We start from the raw sequence: 22148 nt of genomic DNA, 5'->3' as shown, positions 1-22148 counted from the left end.
CAGTCTTTGGTCCAGTCTGAGTCATGCACTCATCCCTGAACCAATCAACTGTGCCCAGACTCTTAGGGTCGTGTAAGAATGTTGATTCTTCCGCAGTGAACATGTGGTGGTGTCAGTTGGAGAATGGAGTCACCAAAGAAAAGAAAAAAGTATCTACTGGGAAGACAATTGTATCAGCAACCACTGCATACCTCTAAAATATTTCTAGAAGTATTTTTGATTTTCTCTAGCCTGGAATTACAGCATAACCTGAAAACGATGGGTAGGGTAGAAAGCATGGGCTCAGAGAGAAAATGAATACCAGCATTTATTTTATTAAAACACAATGTTTCCCAAAAGTTCTCAGCACAAGGAAAAAAGATTTTCTTCTCCTTCTCCCCTTTCTCTTCTCCTCTTTCTTCTTTTTGAATCTGTGTGAGATGATGAGTGTTAACGGAACATTATGGTAATCATTTTGCAGTATAGGTAAGTCATGTCACTATGCTGTATACCTTAAACTTACACAGTTCTGGATCTCAATTCTATCTCCATAAGACTGAAAAAAACCCACATAATTTTTCATAGAATCAAGTACAAATATTAATTTTCTAAAAGAAAATAACTGATTATTCTCCTGGACAGTAAATCTTTTCAAAAATTATCTTTAATTTTTTATCTGTTTACCCACTGATGTACCATTCTAAGTGCACGCATATAGTCATAAGGACACACACACGTAGATTTCTGTGTGAAATTTATAGTTTCTTCTTTGGAGGGGATCTTGGCTACCCCTCCTTTCTCTTTTCTGCTGTTCTTGAACATACCTTCCCAGCCACCACCTGGACACAAAGCAACCAACATTAATAGCCTAGTATGTATCTTTCCACTTGTACAATGCATATGCAGGTTTCCTGCTTAATGCTTTACAAAGAATGAGGTTTTGTTTTCCTCACTCAACAGCACCACATGCAAATTCTTCTAAGTCAACTTATATAGTTCTATTTTAGTTTTTAATAGTTTCATAATATTACATATATGGATGTTCCATCGTATATTGAATAATTTCTTATTAGCTATTCACTTTATTTCCAGTTTTAGCCACAACAAACATTGCAGCAATAAAAATTGTTGTGCATGAGTCCATACACATTAGTACTTTTATTTCTATTGGAGTGATTTCTGGGGCAAATGAATATGGTGATTGGGTGTATTGGTTCACTCAACATCCTGATTCTGCATCTTCCCGGTCATAACAGGGACAGAAGGTCCCATGGCAGCCCAGTTCTGTGGCGTTGTTTTAGGGATCAGATCTGGAATTTCAGCCTAATGTCTATTTCCTCAGCCCTACCAATGTGTTTCTGAGCAAAGTATATACACTCTGATAAATGCGTTCCTATCTGAACCACCTGAGAGAATTGTATTTCTACAACTAATAATCCTAGGTGATCTAATGTATTTTTAATTTTAGTAAAGGATAGTAAAACTATTTTGAATAAAATACTGCCCATATTCAAGATGAAAGTCTCCTGGTAGAGAGATGGTTTTGGGTTCCTTTTTTAGAAAAGATGAAAGATTCGTACAAATCTACTGATTTGTTTAGCAGGAATGAACAATGCATGGCTTACATTTCAAGTGGAAACACCTGCTTATCTTTCTTAAGTGCTCCTGGGCAGTAGATGCCCTAACTCCACGGAGCTCCCTCTATAAACGTGGGAACTCTCAGAGAGAAATGCCAGACCCTCCTCATTCTCCTTCTCTTGTGCGGCCAAGGACGTTGATATCCACTTGTTGGGTGGTTGCTTTTTGGTACAAATGGAAAGAGAAGAGAGACGGAGTCATCGTTTTTTAAAACCACTCATCGGTCTGATCTTACTCAATAGCCACCAGAGAGATTTGCTTGAATAATTTTGCCCACCTGACTCTCCTTTTTGTATTTTTCCTGAAACTTTCACACTTAAAAATAATCTTTTTGAGGATGAGAATAAAAACCAAGTCAAACACCGCAACGATTTAAATCATTTATTTTAACACAGGCATTGTTTTGCATTTGAACTTTGTCTAACACGCTTCATATCTAGAGAACACGTCTGAGAACAAGGACATAAAGGATTATTGGAAACAGTTTAACGGAAGTGCTTACGGCTTATTGTAGGTTTCAGAAACACAGAAATGCCAGCCAAAAAGAGCATCAAAATGAAACATTTTCATATTTACACTGTACCTTTCAATGGGATATTCTGAAGCTTTATTCCTAACAGTACACTTTCAGCAGTAAGGCTTCTTTGACCCTCTGGCATTCAGCAGAGTGCATTACTTTTACAGAGGTGTGGGTTTTCCAGTGTAATTCCTATCTTCCCCACAACCTTAGTGGACTTCCTTGCACCACCCCCAGCACAGGCACACATTTATCTCTTAAACAAAGTAGCTTTTATTAGCTTATCATCAGTCAAAACCTTGTTAGTAGCAGTTGGAGTTTTATTAACAACAACGTATTTACAATGAAAAGGGGTAAATTATTTAGAGGGAAGACTCTAAAAATTAAAATAATCTCATTATCTCATTATTTTCATTTTAAGTGGACTTTACAGGTAAAATTTATGGATATAGAAGTCCATTATCTAAACAAGTTAATAACTTACCACCTACTTATTAGTATTGATTCCGTCATGACTTACTCCATTTATGTGAATACTTTAAACGATGATTATATCTCTTAGAAAAGAAGTTATGGGTATAAAAATTACTATTATAAATTACTATAGTGATACCAAAATGAATATTAAAAAGCAGCAGTTTGTATGTTAAAATACATAGATATTTGCTGTACTTCTTTAACGAAGTGTCTTATAAAAGTATAAAACTGTAGAAGGGGCTATTTTCATGAATTTTCTGTTTTCTTGATTCTTGAGCCAGACCAACAAGCAAACCTTACAAACGGTGCAGGTGAACATTGGCCACCAATTATTATTGAATTCAGATATTAGATTCTAGTGCAGAGAAATAGGGCCCCAAAGTAGTTGTTTATCCTTACCTTACCTTACCTAATTGTCGATATAGCCCAAATTCAGTGAAATTTAATCTAACTTCATTTCACTACTGTAACATACATGTAGACTCAAGAGCATTTACCAAAAGAGAACTTGCAAGCTGATTATTTTAAAAAACCAAGAATCTTAACATTACAGCATTAGCTTTGAATATTTCAAGTTTACACAGAAAACACAGGTCATGGTTTATGAAATTTTACCTAAATAATCAGATAAGTAGAAAAAAAAGGAAGGTAGAATTTACAAACATACATGAAACAAAGAATAAAATGTTATTTATTTTTTCTACCATACAAATTTGAATGGAAATGTTTAGAATGGTTGATTTAAAATTCTATTTCAGTCTCTTTGAGCTCAGGATTGGTCAGAGCTTGAATTTTAAGAAAATTTATGGACTTAAGAAATAGCTTTCATGTTATTTACCACATTTTCATTAGTTTTGAGTTTCGTGGGAAAAATGTAAGCTAGCCCTGGCATTTTGCTTCCCGGCAAGGCAATGATTCAGAGGATAATAATAATGTAGTCCTTTCTTGGACTTCTATCAGATCTCTGTACACTTCCCCAACACCTACCATTATCCTTAATTTATATGGGTGAAACACACTAGGTGAGAAAAATGGAAACTTGAATTAGACCAGGAAGCAAATATAAACCAAACAAGACGAAATCCACTCACGTTGACCCTCACAGTACCAAGGTTCAGGATGACACGATTTCTGTAGTTCTAGCAAATTAGCTTCACTGCCACCTAGTTATTGGTCTTTATCTCCATTAGGAGGAAAGAAACCCCCAGAAGTTCTGCACGGCAACAAAAGAGTTAGGAAACCCAAGTTATCAGTGTATATGATGGGCTATTTAGTCTAGATCAGTTATTGAAGGAACCTCAAAGACAAGCCCTTAGAAGCTCAGACTTTTAATTTCCGAGGATTTGGTAAGTCATCTGGTAAAGAAGCCTGCGAATCCCAAAGTGTCAGATCTGACTTGGTAGTACTTCAGGGACCTGACCAAGGCTACCACTTGTGACTAAAATGTCTCTATCACATGGAAAAAGTGTTCTAGCGTGAAAATAAAGAAAATTTTAAAATAGAAGGTTCTGGAGAAATGGAAAAAAATCCTTAGATGTAAGGATGTCTCCCCAGTTATGTTCCCTTCCTAAGCAGAAATTCTGCGGCCAAGCCGCCCTCCGTACCATCCTACAAACCATTTCAAAGGCACTCCTAGGAGTACTAATGTTCTTTGGCTTGCTAGGGATTCAGCTCCTCACCTAAAAATTCAACAAGCACTTCAAACATGTGTCTCCTTGGCTCCATGATGGAGATAACAGGATGTCCTTATGAAAACCCGTTTCTATTTGAAAGAAAATAAAAAAGCCCAAACTCTGAACTTCCTAAATGTTGATGAGTCAAACAGGACAGTAATATTTGCTTCATCATCATCACCCCTACATTTAATTTAATGTTATGAGTATGGGGTATGGACTGGAAGAGGCAATACGAGTTTTGCTGTTGTGCTGAGATATTAGAGTTGTAAATAGCAATGAAAGGTATAAAAAAAAGTTGAGGGGAATGTAGAGCAGAAAGTAAAAACTGGGCAGTGAAAAAAATCAGAGATTCAGTTGGGGCTGAGGGGCAGAAGGCCAAGGACATACACAGAGGAAGAAAACAGCAGAGGAACCCTCTAAACAAGAATTCGTTGCCCTCGGATTCAGGAAATCTAGATACAGAGTGTGGAGGAGAAAAAAAAAAAAAAAAAAGAGAGAATTTGCCCAGATTAGATTTAAAAAAAAATATACCTGCCCTTTCCATGGACACACTTACTTACGCTTTATTCACATTTTACAAACTGTTGGTGGAGGAGGTCACGCAGTTTACTGGGAACGCCTCACAGTTCTGACTCCTTGTCATTTTCATCCAGGTAGTATTCGTCGTCTGTGGTTGTGTCTGTGTCACAGTCTGAGTCTACTGGATCCTCTTCATAGATGTTAAGTGGTGCGCTTGGAGATAAACCCTCTTGTGGCATCTGATTACTAGGAGAATTTGAACTTGCTGGCACTGTTGGGTTAGGAGGGTTAATTATATCGTCTTTCAGGAAGCCAGGGTTCTTGAGAAAACTTGGTTTCCACAACCTTCCTTGTGTGAGTGACCTCTTTACATTCTCCAAGAAAGCCAGCTGTTGCTCTTTCCCAAAAATCCCGTAGTCAATAGGTCTGGATATAGATGTTGCAGACCTGGGACCCATTTTTGTCCTGTCGCTGTACAAAGCCCACCTTTCATCTTCCTCACTGGAGGGAAGTTCAGAAAAAGATTTGAATCTTCGACTGTACCCATTGTCGCTAGAGAATTCACCCCCCAGGGTCAGTCGACTCAGGGCATTGTCAATAGAAACGCTTTCAGAAAAGTGGCGCCCCCTGACTTTCGGAGGGTGACTTTTGCGCAGCAGATCACCGTGTACATTGATGCTTTTTAAACTCTTTGAACGGTAGGGCTGTGGCTCAGGTTCCCACTCCAGCGATGATGCGCTCCTTTGTTGCTGCAGACAGCTGGCCAGTGGGATGCTCACTGTAGAGTTCTCTATGGGCCCCAGTTGAAGAGGAGGGTTCAGCCTCCTCTGATGGTCAGGGAAGTCGGCTTCCCTGAGGCTGATCCATGTGGGTTGGGCCAGGGCTCCTGACTCTCTTTCCAAAATCTGAGCTGTGGTTATATCGTTAGAATTCTCATGGCACTTTGCTTGTAATTCTGAGATATTTTTTAACTCGTTGTGATGTGGTTGTAAAATGCTGTTTGACTTTTGATTCTTCAAGTGTGTAGCAGCTTCTCTGTTGGAGATAGTAACCTGGGGGCGGTTCTCAGATTCTTCCACAGTCATTCCATCATTACTCAACCTGTGTGCATCTGTTGATTCTGTGGATTTTAAAGTAGGCTCGGGGGACAGTGAGTGGCACTCTGGTGAGGTGCTGAAGCCAGAACTGTTCCCACTTTGGGGAAAGATAGTAGCCACGTGTCTTCTGGGGCTTAAATCTTTAGCTGGACACTTTCTGCTTGCTTTGGACATGGCTGCCAGTCGGTGTTTAGCTGAAGATCTGTTTTTCCCCTTTTCTAGGTCACCCAAGCTGGTTTTATTTTTATTACTTCCTCCAGGAAGTGAAGGCTGATCCCATGCCAGTATCTGCAGTTCATCTTCAGCCTTGATCTCTGTCATACTCACCTCCTGACTTTGTTGAGTTAGCGCTCTGGGTTCAGACTGCAGACTGTCTAAGTCTTGTTCGCCTGAACAGGCTTCCTCATCAAGCTGCAGTTCATACAGGGCTAGAGTAAGAGCAGAGGCTTGGCTTTCTGGGCCAGAAAGTGGTTTATCAGGTTTTTTGGGGAAATCTGTTCTAATTTCCCCTTTGGCTTCCCAAGGCTGCAGTCCATTGGCACCATCACCCTCAGCCATGCCTGTGACATCTTTCTGAAGACTGCCAGTAGCTGTAAAAGCTAGGCCACGACCTGCACACCCCCCAGGGCGTCTTAGGATTTGGGAGTTTTCAACATCCTCTTCCGAATGGGCTGGGAGGTTAGAAAGACCACTGTTACCTGATTTAATGGATAGCTGACAATTTTCCGATTTCTCTTCCGTAACGTTTTCCCCCTGAAGCATTGATGACGTACGAAGGGTTTCACTTTGCAATTTTTTCCCTTTCTCTGTCTTGCTTTGTGGATCACAGGGAGGTGTTTTAGCCACGTTGTGTGGGGAAATCTCTCTCGTTTGAGATTCCTCTTTATGAAGAGAGGCATCTGCCTCAGTGGAAGCCACTGCCTGTAATGTAGGTTGGGAGGGTCCAATGCTTGGCGAGTGAGAAGCAGTCATGTCTTCAGTGGTGCGAGAAAGACAGTGACTGTTCTCCTGAGCAGAGCTGACCGGCATCTTCAGATCTTTAGATGAAGGTGTTCCTGGCTGCTCTTGTGTAGAGTAATTTAGTTTGTCTTTTTCTAAAGCTTTAGGTGACGTTTCAGTCCCCACTTTCGTTGATTCTGTAAGTGACTCGATGCTTTGTGTGTACTTTTGAAGAAGGTTACAGAATGTTTTGCTGTGCTTCCTCGGCAGAGTATAATATATTGATACCACCTCAAGACATTTCACATTATCTTCATCACCAGAAACAGAAAGTACACTAGTAGTCTTTAATTTATGTAATGTTTTCCCACCTTCTTTTCCTGACACGTCTGAGGAAACAGGAAAAGGGCGTTCATTTGGATGGGAAAACATGCCTGTTCTGGAGGCAGCAATTTTACCGTTCTTTTCAGTGCCTTCTTGAAAGTATTCCTTTTGGTGGTGTCTTTTGCTTGAAGAACCACCCAGGACAGCTGAGTCACTTCCCAGAGGGCGAATGAGTCTCTCCCAAGGCCTTTGTGTTATGGCAGAAGCATCTGTGTCTCCTCTCTCCTCTCTCCCAGCTGAGGGGTACGGTACCCCCGAGGGGCAGGACGCAGCTCTCTTGATGATGACCGGAAGTGGTCCTTTTCTAACAGAAGCAGACCCAGTGTTCGTCGCACCTGTCGTCCCCTCTGAGGCTTCAGGTGCCACTGAGACTGAGTCTGACACTATTTCACAACATTTGCTTTCCGACTCACAAGAGCCGGGACTGAATTTGTTTGGCGTGCACTTCCCTGCTGGGTCCTCCACGATCTGGTTGGTCTGGAATGGAAGTGGCTCACTCCTACACGAAGAAGCCGCCAGCTCACTTTCAGACTTCCTGCTATTGATGAGAAAACCGGCCGATTTTCTCGGTAAGGTGCAATAAACTGTGTGAAGCTCAGGAGCCTTGGAATGGCTTTGGTTCTCCTCCAGGCGATGGCGGTCACTTGTGGGTGTTGAACAACTTTCTGTTTTGCTTAACTTTTCAATATAGGATATATGTCGTCTCACTTTTCCTTTTCCCTTTCCATCCCCGCAAAGAAGGTGTGAGTGGCCTTTGACAACATCCACCACTCCATCTACAGGCACACGATTATCATTACTCTTTGGGTTTTCTGAGAGGCTCAGGGAAAACTGACTATTTTGGTTCTTACAGTCATTCTCTTTTTCTTCTCTTTCTCCCAGAGATGGAGCTTTGCCTGAAGGAAATTTCCGGGAGAACACTGTAGTAGAAGGAATCACCAGAGCACCAAGGCGAGAATCATTTGATGGCGAGGAATCTGGCACTGTACCTGAGGACAGATCTGAAGAAGCACGTGGCATATTGTGGTCAGCCGACTTGCTACAGTTGGCAGAATAAGCTGTGACACATTGTTCTTCTTTGGTATCTGAAATAGCAGGCTTTCCTGGAGACTCTGCATTTTGATTATCAGTACTCCAGTGGTTATTTTTAATAATGCTGGAAATATCGTCATCACTTACTGATAATTCCTGGTGACAACCTTGATCTGGGCTGGGAAAAGCTGATGGCCTGCTGTCCTGAATGAAAGGAAGGGAAATGGTGGAGGCAAATTTTCTGTCCCCAGTGTAACTCTTCTCTTTTTTTAGTTCGTTGGCTTTATGACTTTTGGAGCCATCTCTCCTGGAAACGACTCCAGGCAACCTTTTTGAACTTACTGTGTTAGATGCGTTAAAAACAAATCTGCTACTCTGGGCTGAGTCCTGGGAGAGGGGATTTTGAAAATCAGGGAAAGGGGTAGAAATCACTGTCTGTGAAACAAGTTCGCGTATTTCACCCACCATGTCTGTCTGATCCATCTTGTTTAGTTGTTTATCCTTTTGCAAAATAGATTCATTCAGGTCTTTCTCATTATTCACTCCTGTGACCAAGATATTGGGACGGCTTTCAGTGACAGGTGGGGAGTCCGCTGAATCACTGTTGGTCACAGTGACTTCCATACAGCTTCTTGTTGGGAGAGACGCAGGCTTAATTTTCTGCAGAGTGACTGAGGGATTCTGAAAGGTGGGACTCCGAGGATCCCCTCTGTCATCAGGATTCTGAGGAAAGGAAGTTCTGAATGAGGGTGCTAGAGTCTGAGCAATGCCAAGTGAGTAAGGTTCTCTGTTTACAAGTACTTCTGTAGGAGAGCAGTCCTGTTGAGACACTAACCCACCAGATTTGCTATGATAGCTTGAACCAGCCATGGAGCAAACATCTGGGGTGCTGAAATGAGCCGACTGGCTCCTACTACCTTGGGACACCTCCGTGCCCTCCAGTGTGGATGTCTGAGAATCAAACTGCCAGGCACGTGGCTCTTCCTGGTCTCGGGAAATATTTGCTCTGTAACTGGGAGAAAATGAGCCCCAGTGTTGAGAAGGAACACGATGGCCATGACCAGCCCGTGTACTATTTGCTTCAACGGAGATCATTTCAAAGTCTCTGTCAGAAGAAGTGAATGATTTCCTGCTTTGATGAAATCCAGACCAGGAATAATGCTCTTCCTGTTGGCCCCAAAAAGGACTTTGTCTAAATCTCTGTTCCCTGTTTCGTCCAAAGGTATTGCTGGAGAAAGGCCTAGTAAATGAGTTCTCTTCATGGTAGAATGGCATATTCTCTGAGTTCTCAAATGGGTCAGGACTCATTGCATTATCCATGGGGACATTTAAACCAACACTTGGGTAAACACTCTGTGAACGATAAAATTCATACCTCCTCTTCTCTTGAAAACACCTGGGGTACACATACTGGTCAGCAGGGTCAACTTCCATTGGTGATGGTGCCCTCAGGAACTCTTCCTGGTTCTGCCTATCTCTAGAAGAATCTGGTCTATTCCATATGATAGAGGATAAAGGAGTTCTCTTTGGGCTTTGCTTGTGGCTTGGTGGCGTAAACCCACACTTGGTCTGAGTTGTGGCTGGAAAATGTAAGCTTCTTGCTGTGAAATACCCTGTAGCTGGCAAGGCTGATCGTTCCCTGCTGTCAAAACACAGAGAAGCACTACCAAAAGCACTCTTTTGCACGTAATCTTCTTCTAAGACTCTGGGCTCCCTTGTCCTGTACATATCATAAATGGTCCTTGTTCTAGGAGAAAAGGTTTTAAAACCTTCCCTAGGGGTTCTTGGTCTTAAGATGTCATAGATAGACATATTAGAGGTATCACTGTAGCAATTTTTGTGCCTTCCTGTGATACTACTTTGTCTGTTCCCACTGGAGTAAAAAGGACTGGACTGTGTTCTTGATCCATAGTTGAGAGGTGTTCTGGTATCCGCTGAGCTTGGAAATTGTTCCTGAGCCAGTTTGCTATCCAAATCATCTAAAACTAAAAGGAGAATACGAGTCATTTTTTTTTAGTATAAGATTTTACTATCTAATAATATTTTGAGTTGTTGAAGCCCCTCTTGAAGACACATAATCACTTATAATTTTTAAATCATATTATCATAAAAGTGATGACATTAGTTCTGATTGTGTTTTTAAGATAGCTTTACTTTTACAAGGCTATAATGGAAGTTTCTTTTTCATACTTTTTCAAATCATACTTTTTTCAAAGTTAACCTTCCATAATGCCTTAAGATCATAAAGCTACATTTTTTTTCCCTAACAATGAATTTTAACCATGGATTCTTTTAGTGAATTTTTTGTATCGCTAGGTAGGTGTAATATTTCCAATTATGTTTACCTCAGGCAATGGGCGATGGTAATAGAAATGAAAGTCTGTAAATGACATGTGACTTCTCAGTTGTACCATTAAGAAAACAGAATTACTGCCAAAAGTTTAGCACCCAATTTACAAACATATTTGAGCAATGGATTGGATTAGAACTGTGCTACATAACCTTGTAGGTTTGGTACTATTACTATTCTCACATTATAAATGAGGAAACTGAGGCACGAAGAGATTAAGGAAGTTGCCCGGGTCGGTCTCACACTTACTAGGTGGATCCAGGCAGTCTGTCTCCTGAGTCCACACGTGCAACCACCGTGCCATAAAAGTTCACTTCCTATTTTTCCTTTTAATGAACTAACTAAAGATGATTTCACTGTGAGCTCATAATGTTACGAGGATGTGAAGTTGCTGCTGTTGAAGAATATTTTCTCAGTACCAAGGTCAGAGTGTAAGTGTCAGTCAGGCCCCAGCGCCCTCCCTGTTATACCAAGGACCTGGCCCCCCCCCCCCCCGAGACCCAGGGCTCATGCTTACTAGGACCACCGTCCCTGTGACCTCAGAAAAGCCACAGGGTATTTTTAGTTGGTTGGTATTTATTTTAATTATATTTACTAAGTGACATCTGACATCTTTCCCTCAATAAAAATCTGTCGGGATTTAAATAGAACCATCGTCTTTTAAGGTTTTAAGATGCCTCGTAACAGATACATTTTATCATATTCATATCACAATAAATATGAGCAGATTGTGTATTCTTTGAAGAAATGGTCATTAAAAGATCAAATCTGACATGAAAAATAAGTTAGGAGATTATTTAAATTGCTGAAGAAGATTTTGGTTTACAGAAATCTTTCCTTCTGAGTTACATAAAATGGTGCACCCTCTTTGGTTACTTAAAATTACTTGTCATTAAAAATTGTGATTTTTAACTCTTTGACAACAGAGGAAGTGAGGTACATCAGTATCTGAATGAATGGGAGTGAGACAGACTTGTAATATGCTGATTATGTTAGGGCAGGTGCTGAAAGGGTTTTGGATGTCAGTTCTGGGTTTTCCCTATCCTATTTTATTTTATTTGTAAGTTGGCACAGCCAGCAAAAGAAATGGTCTTGAGCATTAAGGATCTGCAACTAAGGAATTCTTCAGGGAATCATCCTGTCATTGTTGTAATGAAAAAAATTCTTTACCCTCAGTCTCTGAAATAATGTACTCCCTACATCCATAAAGAAAATATCAAGCAATGCCAACATATAAGGCAGGGCAAAAAGAAAACAAACTATATAAATCTGCCTGTAAGACAAATTACAATGAAATCTCTTTGATTTCTGTTTTCCCTTTCAAGCTGTTTATAGGTTTTTTTTCTCCTTATATAAAATCTTTTGCTGACTACAAAAGCAATAAATGGTTATAATAGAAAACACAGGAAAGTATAATAGACAAGGTTAAAATCACCCAAAATCTTTCTTTCCAGAGACAACCACTCTCAACAGCCCTACAGCAGGACTTTAAATGATTCAAAGTCACTTTGAATCTCAAATTAACAACTACTCTGGAGGTCAAAACAAATTCCTGTTTTGCTTCTCCTTTTTATTTTTAGAGAGGTCAAGTAATTTTTTTTTTTTTTTCATTTCATAAATAGTATCTCTCCTCTACCAGCAAAACCTTTGTTTTGGGACAGAGGTTTTCCTCTGGGTCTCTTTTCTCTGAAGCAAGTTCTCTGCCAGGAACCACCTTACTGGAAGGCATTCCTGGGCTGACCATCCAGCTGGGTGTCTCTCAGTGACTACACCCGCGTCCTAACTGTGGGGCTGAGGTGATGTCATCGCCTTTGCAAACTGAATTTAGTTCCTCAGGATGGAGCTGGTGAATGAGTTCAGACTTCATTTTTCAAATGGCCGGGCTTACTTGAATACACAATAATCTACGTCCAGGTGAGCTATGTTTATATGATAAGATCCATGTGTATACAGTACTTCGGGAATCCATTTTAGTCTTATTGTTTATCTACTGTAGAAGGTTAATTGTTTAATGACAATTTAGATTGCATCACAGTGCAGTTAGGTCCTAACCAGGAACAATAGAAGTCTATTGAGAACAGTAAACTTTGCAGATATATTCCCTAAAGACTTATTTTTCCCTTTTACCTGAGGTTAAATATTAAACATTATTATCATTCCATAGATATATCAGGCCTTGATCACAGAATCTTTGCTTAGATTATACGTAAATACAAGATTCTTTAATTTTTGTGTTAAAAGCAGACAACCACATGCTCTTCAGTAAACAACAGGATTTCAGAAATAAAGTGCAAAGTTGGATATGATTTGATCACTTTAATACAAACTGTAATTATTATTTGCTTTCCTTTAGTCCTGGGAGTTCCAAAGGCAATTTAATGCACAGACTTACCTTGGAAAAATTCATCTTCTAACAGTGAAGTATCCCACGAAGTCAGGCTGCTTCCCTCCCTCATACCTGCTGGCTTGGGAACAAACGAAGCGTCAACGGGTTGATTTTCTGGAGATGAACTGTGTATTTTTGCCTGCTAATTTAAAAATAGAAAATGTAATATTATTTCTGGACCTTCTCCAGCCGACGTGTTCCCACAAAATGTTCCAAGCTTAAAAGTCCTAGTCCAAGGACAGCAAACAATTTTCCTAACACGTGTTTCTCCAGTTGTAATGTTTTGTTGTTTTTTTCCGCAATTTCCAAGTGATCAAAAAGCTTCTCCATCCCTGCGTTAATTCCTTTCAGTATGTGCCTTCGGGCAAGACATTGAGCCTCTCTCTGCCAAAGGTTCCTACAGCCTTACACAGCACTACACAAACCTTACAGAGTTTCTTGGAAAAGAGGGAAAAACATTGACCTCTTTTGAGTTGGGAGTGTTGTCTCCCTGGCCCCAAAGGCTGTAATTTTTGATTTCTTAACATTGTACCTCTTTTCTATCAAAAGGCAGTTAGCTGAAACTTGCAGTGGTCCTTAAGATTTACGACCTTGATGGGTTTAGGGGAAAAAAAAGTATTTCTATCCACAGAGCTGATGTAGAATGGTGGTACCTCCCAGACAAACATAAGGAACTGATTTGAAACAAAGGTGCTGAAAAGCATGCCCTTATAAATGTTTGTTTTTTAAAACATTGCTAGTTTTATAAGATTGAGGAGAACTATGTAGAGCCAGAGTTCTTTTCCTTCCTTTACTAGCAAATTTTATCTTGATTTCATAAAATCCATCACTGTCCTACTTTTAAGCTTTAATTTGCCTTCATAACCTTGGCGGAATTATCCGCTCCCACACCTTCACATTCTTTTGCCAAAACGCCATTTGCAGTTCCTCCGTCAAACTGGCTCTGTCGCTCATGACTCCACTTCAACTCGTCCTGCACCCTCTCCCTGAACAGGGCTAGCAGCCACTCCCCGTTCCAGTCGCTTTATTTTCAGCTCACTTGCAACCGAGTCCTCACCTCCTGAATCCCTCTCTTCCCCAAGTTTTCTCTTTTCATTTGATGTTTACCATCACATTTTGTCTCATCTTAAGACCAAATCTCTAATCTTTCCAAAGTTCCAGCTTTTTAACTTCTCCATCCCAAGTCTGTCCAATCCTAAAGCCCAGGTTCTTTTAATCCTTGCATCCCTCACAATCTAGTATTTTTACACCTGCCTGTTTTCGTTCTCAAGATCTAGGTCAGTTTTTCCTCCTAGAAGCCCTGTTCAAATTTCACTGACTCAGCCTTTTCAGGTCTGTGTGCAAGTCGTAACTGAATACATACCAAGGAGGTTTATTAATAAGAAAGAAATAATTCAATGATAATTTATTGGTTATTGGATATAATTTAATACACATATTAAATTTAGAAGTAAGCAACTATTAGAAGCAAAACACAACTATAGGGGTATACCAGTTGGAGGTAATAAAACAGGAAACTAATCATTTGAGAAATCAGATCAGTTACAGCTAAATTCTTTTCTCTCTGAAGTGTATCAGGGTGTTCTCTTTTGCACCCTACCTACCGTTTCTCCAAGTCTTTATTTGTGCTGATAACCATTGGCCATAGACCTTCTAAGTCCATTCCTCCCAAACTTGCAGTTTTGATAGTTGGTGCATGGTAGATACATTTGATTAAGAGAATAGTAGGCATCACTGTCTCCCAAACATTTTAATATCCAAACAAACTTCAGATGTCCTCTATGTAGACCAGAGTACATTCCTTTTGGCTTCCTGGATCACATTCTTTTATAATAAATTTATAATGAAATGAAAAGTACATGAACTGAAGACTCAGGTGAAGAGATGAACCTCTCTAGGCTGTGAAGTGGATCTACCACCCAGAGGCTCTGAATATAGGTTCCTTGGGTTATATTTCTGCCCAGATCTTCTGCTTCAAGGCCAACCCTATTCACCCAACATATTAAGGATGCTTTCAGCACAGAGAGATAGGAATTATATGGCTAAGAGATAATATGGAGAGTTCAAGTTTACCTCTGTTAGGAATTTTTTTCCAGTAATAGAACTGTCTAAAAAAGTAACTGCTAGTCAATGGTAGGCATCTGACATAGTGAAGATCGAACACATGACTCATCCATCCCTAGACCTCTAGCTTTTGTTTAAGCTACGTGAGATACTGTCATTATTATTATTATTACTTCTATCAGCAGCAGTAAATACACATTGATTATTGTAGGCAATGTGTTAAGGGCTTTATATGTGTTACTTTATTTCATTATTTTAACAATCCTATGAAGCTGGTACTATTATTATTCCCACTTAGAGAAAACCACACTTGAGAAAAGGGAGGTTTCAAGAGGCCAGGTCATTTTTTTTTGCTTCAGGTCACACTGGTGAAGGGAAGGACTCATTCCCAGTTTGTCATTTTCCAGAGCCCGTGCTGAATCACCCTGTTGGACTTTTTCATTAGTTTATCAGTGCACTGTATCCCCGCTGGGGGCACCGGCTGAGGCCAAACACAGGTTTAGAGCTGCTGGGAAGACTCTGAAGTTTCTTGTCACCGAGAGCAGAGGTAAACCCCTCCTGGGCTCAGAGCACACACAGATCCTGGGTCAGGGCTCAATTTACACCAAGAATCTTCCTCCAAATAAGGTTCCATGCCATAAAGTCACCATAAAGATGACGCCTATTTCCCGTTTCTGGCACACCTTCGTGCAGCAAAACCGTGTCAAAATCCTTTTCCAGTTTTTGATGTAAGCCTTTCCTCCCCAGCTCTCTTCAGTACCCACGCTCCAAGCTCCCTACACGCACGCACTAAAATGCTGTGCGATTTTTCTGAGGCCTCCGCATCTCTGCTCCTGATCTTCACTCTTTCTCCTCATCTTCTGGAAAGAATCAACTCATCCCTCAGAGTCCGGTTCCTATTATCACGTTCTCTGTTCTCCCAGGAAGAATTATTCACCACCGTGTTTTTTTAGGCACCTCTGGTATGGTACCTACCATGTCACATCAAAGTTGTTTACATTCTTTCCAGTCTTACTTTACCACTAGACTCCCCCTTCCTCCCTGAATCACACATTGCAATCCCCACTCTGATCTAGGAAACCAGGGATTCCAGGAAACATGAAGAAGGAGCCTGGAAGTGGACCAACTTCTAAAATAACCAAGAGAGCATGGTACTCTCCTTTGTATCCTGAGGACCTAGCACAGCATCAGCATATAAGGGATTAATTCATATTTACCGAACTGAACTCCCACGTATGCTTCCCACAATAACATTTCCCACTTCTGAATTTCTCCAATGCATTTTTATATACTTTTTTCTGTACTGTCTTATATTTGAACAAAATTATCCATTTATTCAGTTTTTATTATACTTTGAAAATATCTTGGGGGTGGGGGTATATAGCTGGGGGTGGGGGTATACCTCCACCATGCTTAGCATGCATGGGGTCATGGGTTCCACCCCCAGTACCTCCATTAAAAAATTAAAAAAATATATCTTCTTTCATTTGAGCCTTAAAACAAATTTTGAAATAGGCAGGGCTTATCATTCCCACTTTGCAGATGGAAAAACTGAGTCTCAGATAAGTATCTTACTCAAGTCACAGGAATAATAAAAGGAGACACTCGCTACTGACTCTCATATGGTCTGATTCCTTCATCCTGTTTTCTCCACTACATTGTTCTTAATTGTTCTTTTATTAACATACATATCTTCAGTTAGGTGGTAAACTCTCTGAAGACAGGAGAACCTTGCTTTAAACATTCCAGGCACACATTTATGGATTGATTTTTGCTACACTAAGGTATAAAATTACATATATAAGATCACTTTTAGTGAAGATTATTACAGAAATTGAGACATGAATATTGACTACATTAGGACTCAGTAAAACATGTCTGAGGCAGGAAAGCATAATGGTTAAGCACGTGAATTCTACACACATCCAAATCCTGCTTCTGCTCCTTAATACCTGTACAACTTTGGACAAGTTTAACTTTTCTGTACCTTAGTTTCTTTCTTGGAAAAATGAAAAAAAAAATTAACAGCAACAATAATGCCCCTTGGGGGTGGGGGATATAGCTCGGTGGTAGAGCGTGTGCTTGGCATGCACAAGGTCCTAGGTTATTCCCCAGTACCTCCATTAAGGGGAAAAATAAAAATTAAAAAAAATAAAAATTAAAAAATAAATATATGTAAAAAAAAATAAACAAACAAAACCAAAACAATAACACCCCTCACCTCATAGTGTTACTGTCAGGATTAAATGAATTAATAGTTGTGAAACACTTTAGAAGGGTGTCCAGCCCTTAGTAAGTCCTTGTTGTGAGCTGTTGCTGTTCTTCTGTGGTTACAGAGAACCCTGGAGGATTCCTGCGGATGCTGGCCACCTATGAGTTAGAAAAGTGTCCCACAGAATTAGGGGCCAGGGTCGGAGGATGCCGGCTTTAAGGTCTCAGTTACATCTTAAACATGGTACGTAGAATCCGCTGAGCAAAATGAGGCTTTCCCCACCCCCAAGTCACTGTACTGACACTGTCTGCAATTCTGACATGAGGAGACAAACAAACCTTGGTCACAGCGTAACCTCAGACCACCTGAGAACTTCCAGGGCAGCCAAACCTGTAGGGCAGCTGTCGGAGAGGAACCCTAAGCTCACCGAGGTCATCAAATGCCTTGGCTTAAGTCAACAAGTTAATTTTCCAAGATGTTCTTGAATTTATCCCGCACCTGCTTTCCTGCAAAGGTCACATCCAGCATTTCACCGTGTGGCTTAAAACAATACATTCATTTCTTCTTTCAATATCTGAGGACTCACATCGTGCCAGGCAGTGGGGATCATGGGTGAGCAGACGCAGCCCCAGCCTCAGGGAGCTCACACCAGCCCATGTGGCTAGTGCCACAGTGGAGGTACATTTCCAGGGGTGCACAGCTGGCGTGTCACCTAACAGCAGACCCAGCCAGAATTTGCTCAGAGATGAGGAGTGACCAAGAACTGCCAAGGCCATATGGTTTGTCTCCCCTCAGAGATGGTGACTACTTTCTCTGGATTCCTCTCCTATAAGGAGATGGTTCTCAACTAGGGGGCAATTTGCGCCTCAAGGAATCTTCGGCAATTCCCGGAGATATTTTTGATCGTCACAATTTAGTGGAGGGGAACTGCTGGCATCTGGTAGGTAGAGGTCAGGGATGCCACTAAACATCCTATGGTACACAGGACAGCCCCACACAATGGATTATTCAGCCCAAAATGTCACAGTGCCGGGGTGGAAAGAAGCAGTGAGTAAGAAGATCTCTAAGTTTCTCCCAACTGAAATAAAGGGGTAAACTGAGGCAAGCTCAAGCGATGAGTGTGCTTGGGAATAACAGAGGAGTTACAATTTGGGACACGCAAACTGTAGCTAGCTGCAGGCAAGTCCGCTGAGGGTTTGGGGTTGGCTGTTTTTGGGCAGAGAATGTCAAGAGGGGAGAGTTCAGTTAGAGTCTGTTAAAACCAAAAAAAAAAAAATGTAGACCAGCTTGGAAAATTTTTCTGAGCAAAATAAAACCCAGTCCAGTCTTACAAACAAGCTCAACCCAGCTTATTCTGTGAAGCCAACCTGACCCGGGTCATTCCTTGTTCATGCCTCTGGAAACCATAAGCAAAACTTCCCAAAATTGATGAGAGGCAACTCCTGACCAATTCCCTATCATTTAAGAAAATTCCAATATTATTATCAGTTTTCTGTAAATCAGGCATTTATAGCAAACCAGTCTTTGGATCCTTAAGCTTTGCCTTCCTCAAAAAACACACATGAGATTTTCCATTTTATATCCTTGAGTTCCGTTTCGGATCGAAATTCTTTCATGCTCTCTAGCTCTAAAATTTCTGTTTTCTGAAACCCTTTGCTTCTTTCAAGCTGATGTAAATGTTTAAATAGCAGCTTCCTTCTCTGTTGAATGGAAGGTCAGCCAAAAGATGTAGTACGACCTCCAGCAAAATGTTGGGGTCCCCTTTGTACAATCCCTGCTAGGCTGCCAGCCAGGTGAGAGGGAGTTCACGATCTTAAAAATCTCGGCAAGAATCCCTGCGGCATCAGTGGCCACCTCCCATCTCTCTGCAGGCTGAGGGGACAGGACTTTCATGGGTAAGTAATGAAAATCTACATGTGATACAGAACCCTTGTTTTCAACAGCGGCTTCATGATTTTCTCTCTCCTGCTTTTTTTTTCCCATTGTCTTTAAGAAAAAAAAATTTATTGAGGTCTAGTCAGTTTACAATGTTGTGTCAATTTCTTGTGTACAGCACAGTGCTTCAGTCATATACATACATATATTTGTTTTCATATTTTTTATTATAGGTTACTACAAAATATTGAATATAGTTCCCTGTGCTATACAGCAGAAACCTGCTGTTTATCTATTTTATATATCGTAGTTAGTATCTGCATCTCCTACTTTTTATAGTAGTTATTAACTGGGGGTAACTATCACTATAAACTTTCATTTATATTCATAGTTCTTACCTTTTAGATTGATGTGCTCTGAGCAGTGAAATGGTTAAAGAAAAGCAACTAGGAACCAAAGAGGGGGGAGGGTATAGCTCAGTGGTGGAGCGTGTGCTTAGCGTGCATGAGGTCCTGGGTTCAATCCCCAGTCCCTCCATTAAAAAAAATTAGACTAAATAAATAAAAACCTAATTACCACCCTTCCCACTCTGCCAAAACAAAAGAAAATTAAAAAAAAAAAAAAAGAGAGAGAGAGAGTGTCACAGAAGGATATCCACTTACCCTCATACTGGACTCTGAACTTGCAGGGACTCCAAACTAGCTCTCCTGTGTTATAACTTCTAGGTGCCTGTCTTTCTTTTTAAGTTCCTCATCTGTTTCAGACTTCCTAGCTCTTAAATGGTAGAGGATGGTTAGCTCTGAGCAGCTCTCTGAGGAAACGTACAGAGGCATCCCGGAGCAGGGCTCTGTTCTTTCAGGGACCAAAGCTGCGTTGTGCCCTTTCAGTTAAAGAAGAGTCTGCAGGTAGCGAGCAACTGGGGCTCATAAGCAAAAAACGGGCTTCGGGGCTGATGGAGATGTAGGCATTTCCGACTCTGGGCGTGGAGTTACAGACACCTGGGTCTTCTAGTCCCGACTGTTACCATTTACCAGTGTGACCTTGCGCATGATCTTTAAATTCTCTGAACCTCAGCTTCTTCTTCTTTAAATGGGAATAATAACAGTGCCTACTTCATAAATTACCTCAGGGGATTACATGAAATGATCAGTGTCAGGTGCTTGGATGGTAGCAGGTGCTCCACTAGCATGTGGCAGTTGTCGGGGCTGGCATCGTGGTCAGTTCTCAAGCATATAAAGGAGAGACAGAGGGTTCCATGTGATCTAGAAAGAAGTAGCATTACTCTGAAGAGGAAAGGAGGCTCACTTTTGCTTGGGAAGTAAAGAACCTCTGTTTTTATGCACTCTTCACCAGAATTCTACCCCATGCTTTTTGTACAAGAAGAAAGGAAGATGTTAGTACTGAGGGCACAGTCAATTGAAAAATGCCTCTATCCTCCTCCTGCACACTTAGGTCCCTTCCAAAACTCCATCTTTCTTTCATCTCCAAACCACATGAGTGACTCAGAAAGACAGAGGTGTACACAGATCAAAAGTCGTGACTGCAAATAAGCAAGAAAACTTACAGCTTCTCAATCTTGTTAGTATGAACACAGAGGTAGATTTAAATTGAAGCCCTTTAAGTGGAGGGTCATGTTGGGTCGGTCCCCCAAATGAACTTGTTCTGTCCAATGCATCTCACCTATCAGTGGCTTCCTCTTTGAATACAAATGATGATCTTACCCAGAAGAGGCCTAGCCTAGACCCACACTGGTCTGCAAGTTTATCTCGAAATTTTCAAATCTGGTCTCCATTTGTTTTTGATTTTAACAGATTTTTAACTGAACTCTCTTCTCTTGACATTCCCTGCCCAAATACAGCCCACCCCAAACCCTGAACTTGCCCACTGCTAGCTACAGTTTGTGTGTCCCAAACTGCAATTCCTCTGCTATTCCCAAATAAACTCTTCCTCTGCCCAGTGCTTTGCAGCCCTACGGGAGCGCCATGTGGTAAAACGTCGGAGATGCTAATGAGGGTCTCAGTGGACACACGATGGCCTCACTTCTTCCTGGCAGAACCTGCTATTTGAGCATTTCAGTACCACAGCCAACTGGAAACCCATCACAACTGGGAAACCTGGAGCTTTTTAGGAGAAATCTAAGCTTCTCAAGTAAATATAAAACTGAGCCATGGAGAATTCTATTTAAATAGGTAACCAACCAGGAATTACATTAATTCTGAATTCTTTAGCGTGACCATTAGTTCTTTGGCTACTTACCAAAGCGGTTCCCTTCACAGACACAGGAGGTGGGTGGCCGTCACATCTGTGAAAAGAATTTGGATTCGTACTTGAACATAGCATGAAGACACAGTAACAGAAATAGTCACATTTGTTGAGTGTTTACCAGTGTTCTCACGCTCCACAGGCATGTGCCCTCATTTAGATACATCACTCTTGAGAAGTGGACACTGTGACAGCTCTCACTTTACAGATCAGAGGATGGAGGGGCAGAGAAGTTAGAAGACACTGCCCAAGGTACACAGCTAGTGGCTGCGCTCAGAGCTGGCTGCAGGCTGACTGATCTTGGGCTGTCCTTAATCAGCATGGCACACAGACTCTTCTTGCAAACGGGAAACAGATTTTTTTGCCTTTGTACATCTTTATTTTAAAGAGAGATTAAGGGAGAACGAGACTCAATTCATAAAGGGATTTTTTTTTTAAAAGCAAACCTTATAAAAATGGCTTTAGGATGTTTATTTTTATAACATATGCCTTTTTATTCTGAAATCATCTTGGAAGAGAACAACCATGCCTTTCTATTTATGTTGTTTCTCTAAAGTTCAGTAGAAGGTGAAAAATTTACAAGACATAGGTCTAAAATTGAGATAAATGCTGATCTTTTAAATCTATAATCCTATGCAAGGGTGCCCTGCCTGAATTACAGTTTAAGAGTTAATAGACTGTGATGACTCAGAGCTCTAAATGACATCAAGTCCTCTCCTTCACTAAGAGAACCGCAAAAGG

At 40.9% G+C, this 22148-nt stretch overlaps 1 protein-coding gene across 8 annotated transcripts in view; it reads right to left on the bottom strand.

The window, feature by feature from the left end:
• Positions 1 to 1983: 1983 nt before the first annotated feature.
• The window catches only part of EXPH5 (exophilin 5), an 87180-nt gene continuing 67015 nt past the window's right edge, over positions 1984 to 22148 (bottom strand). For 5 of the 8 annotated variants that reach the window (XM_032472710.1, XM_006174889.3, XM_032472711.1 and 2 more), the window contains 3 exons: positions 21402 to 21447; positions 13001 to 13136; positions 1984 to 10243 (listed from right to left, as the gene is read on the bottom strand). In XM_032472710.1, the coding sequence (XP_032328601.1) occupies positions 4908 to 10243; positions 13001 to 13136; positions 21402 to 21447 (5518 nt within the window). In that variant the 3' untranslated portion in view covers positions 1984 to 4907. The remainder of the gene's footprint in view (positions 10244 to 13000; positions 13137 to 21401; positions 21448 to 22148) is intronic. The other 3 variants (XM_032472709.1, XM_032472714.1, XM_032472715.1) reach the window with 1 other exon arrangement.

This window comes from Camelus ferus, chromosome 33 (assembly GCF_009834535.1).
Source record: "Camelus ferus isolate YT-003-E chromosome 33, BCGSAC_Cfer_1.0, whole genome shotgun sequence".
Lineage (NCBI taxonomy): Eukaryota > Metazoa > Chordata > Mammalia > Artiodactyla > Camelidae > Camelus > Camelus ferus.
The sequence above is the reverse complement of the archived record's forward strand: the minus strand, read 5'-3'. Positions and strand labels throughout refer to the sequence as shown.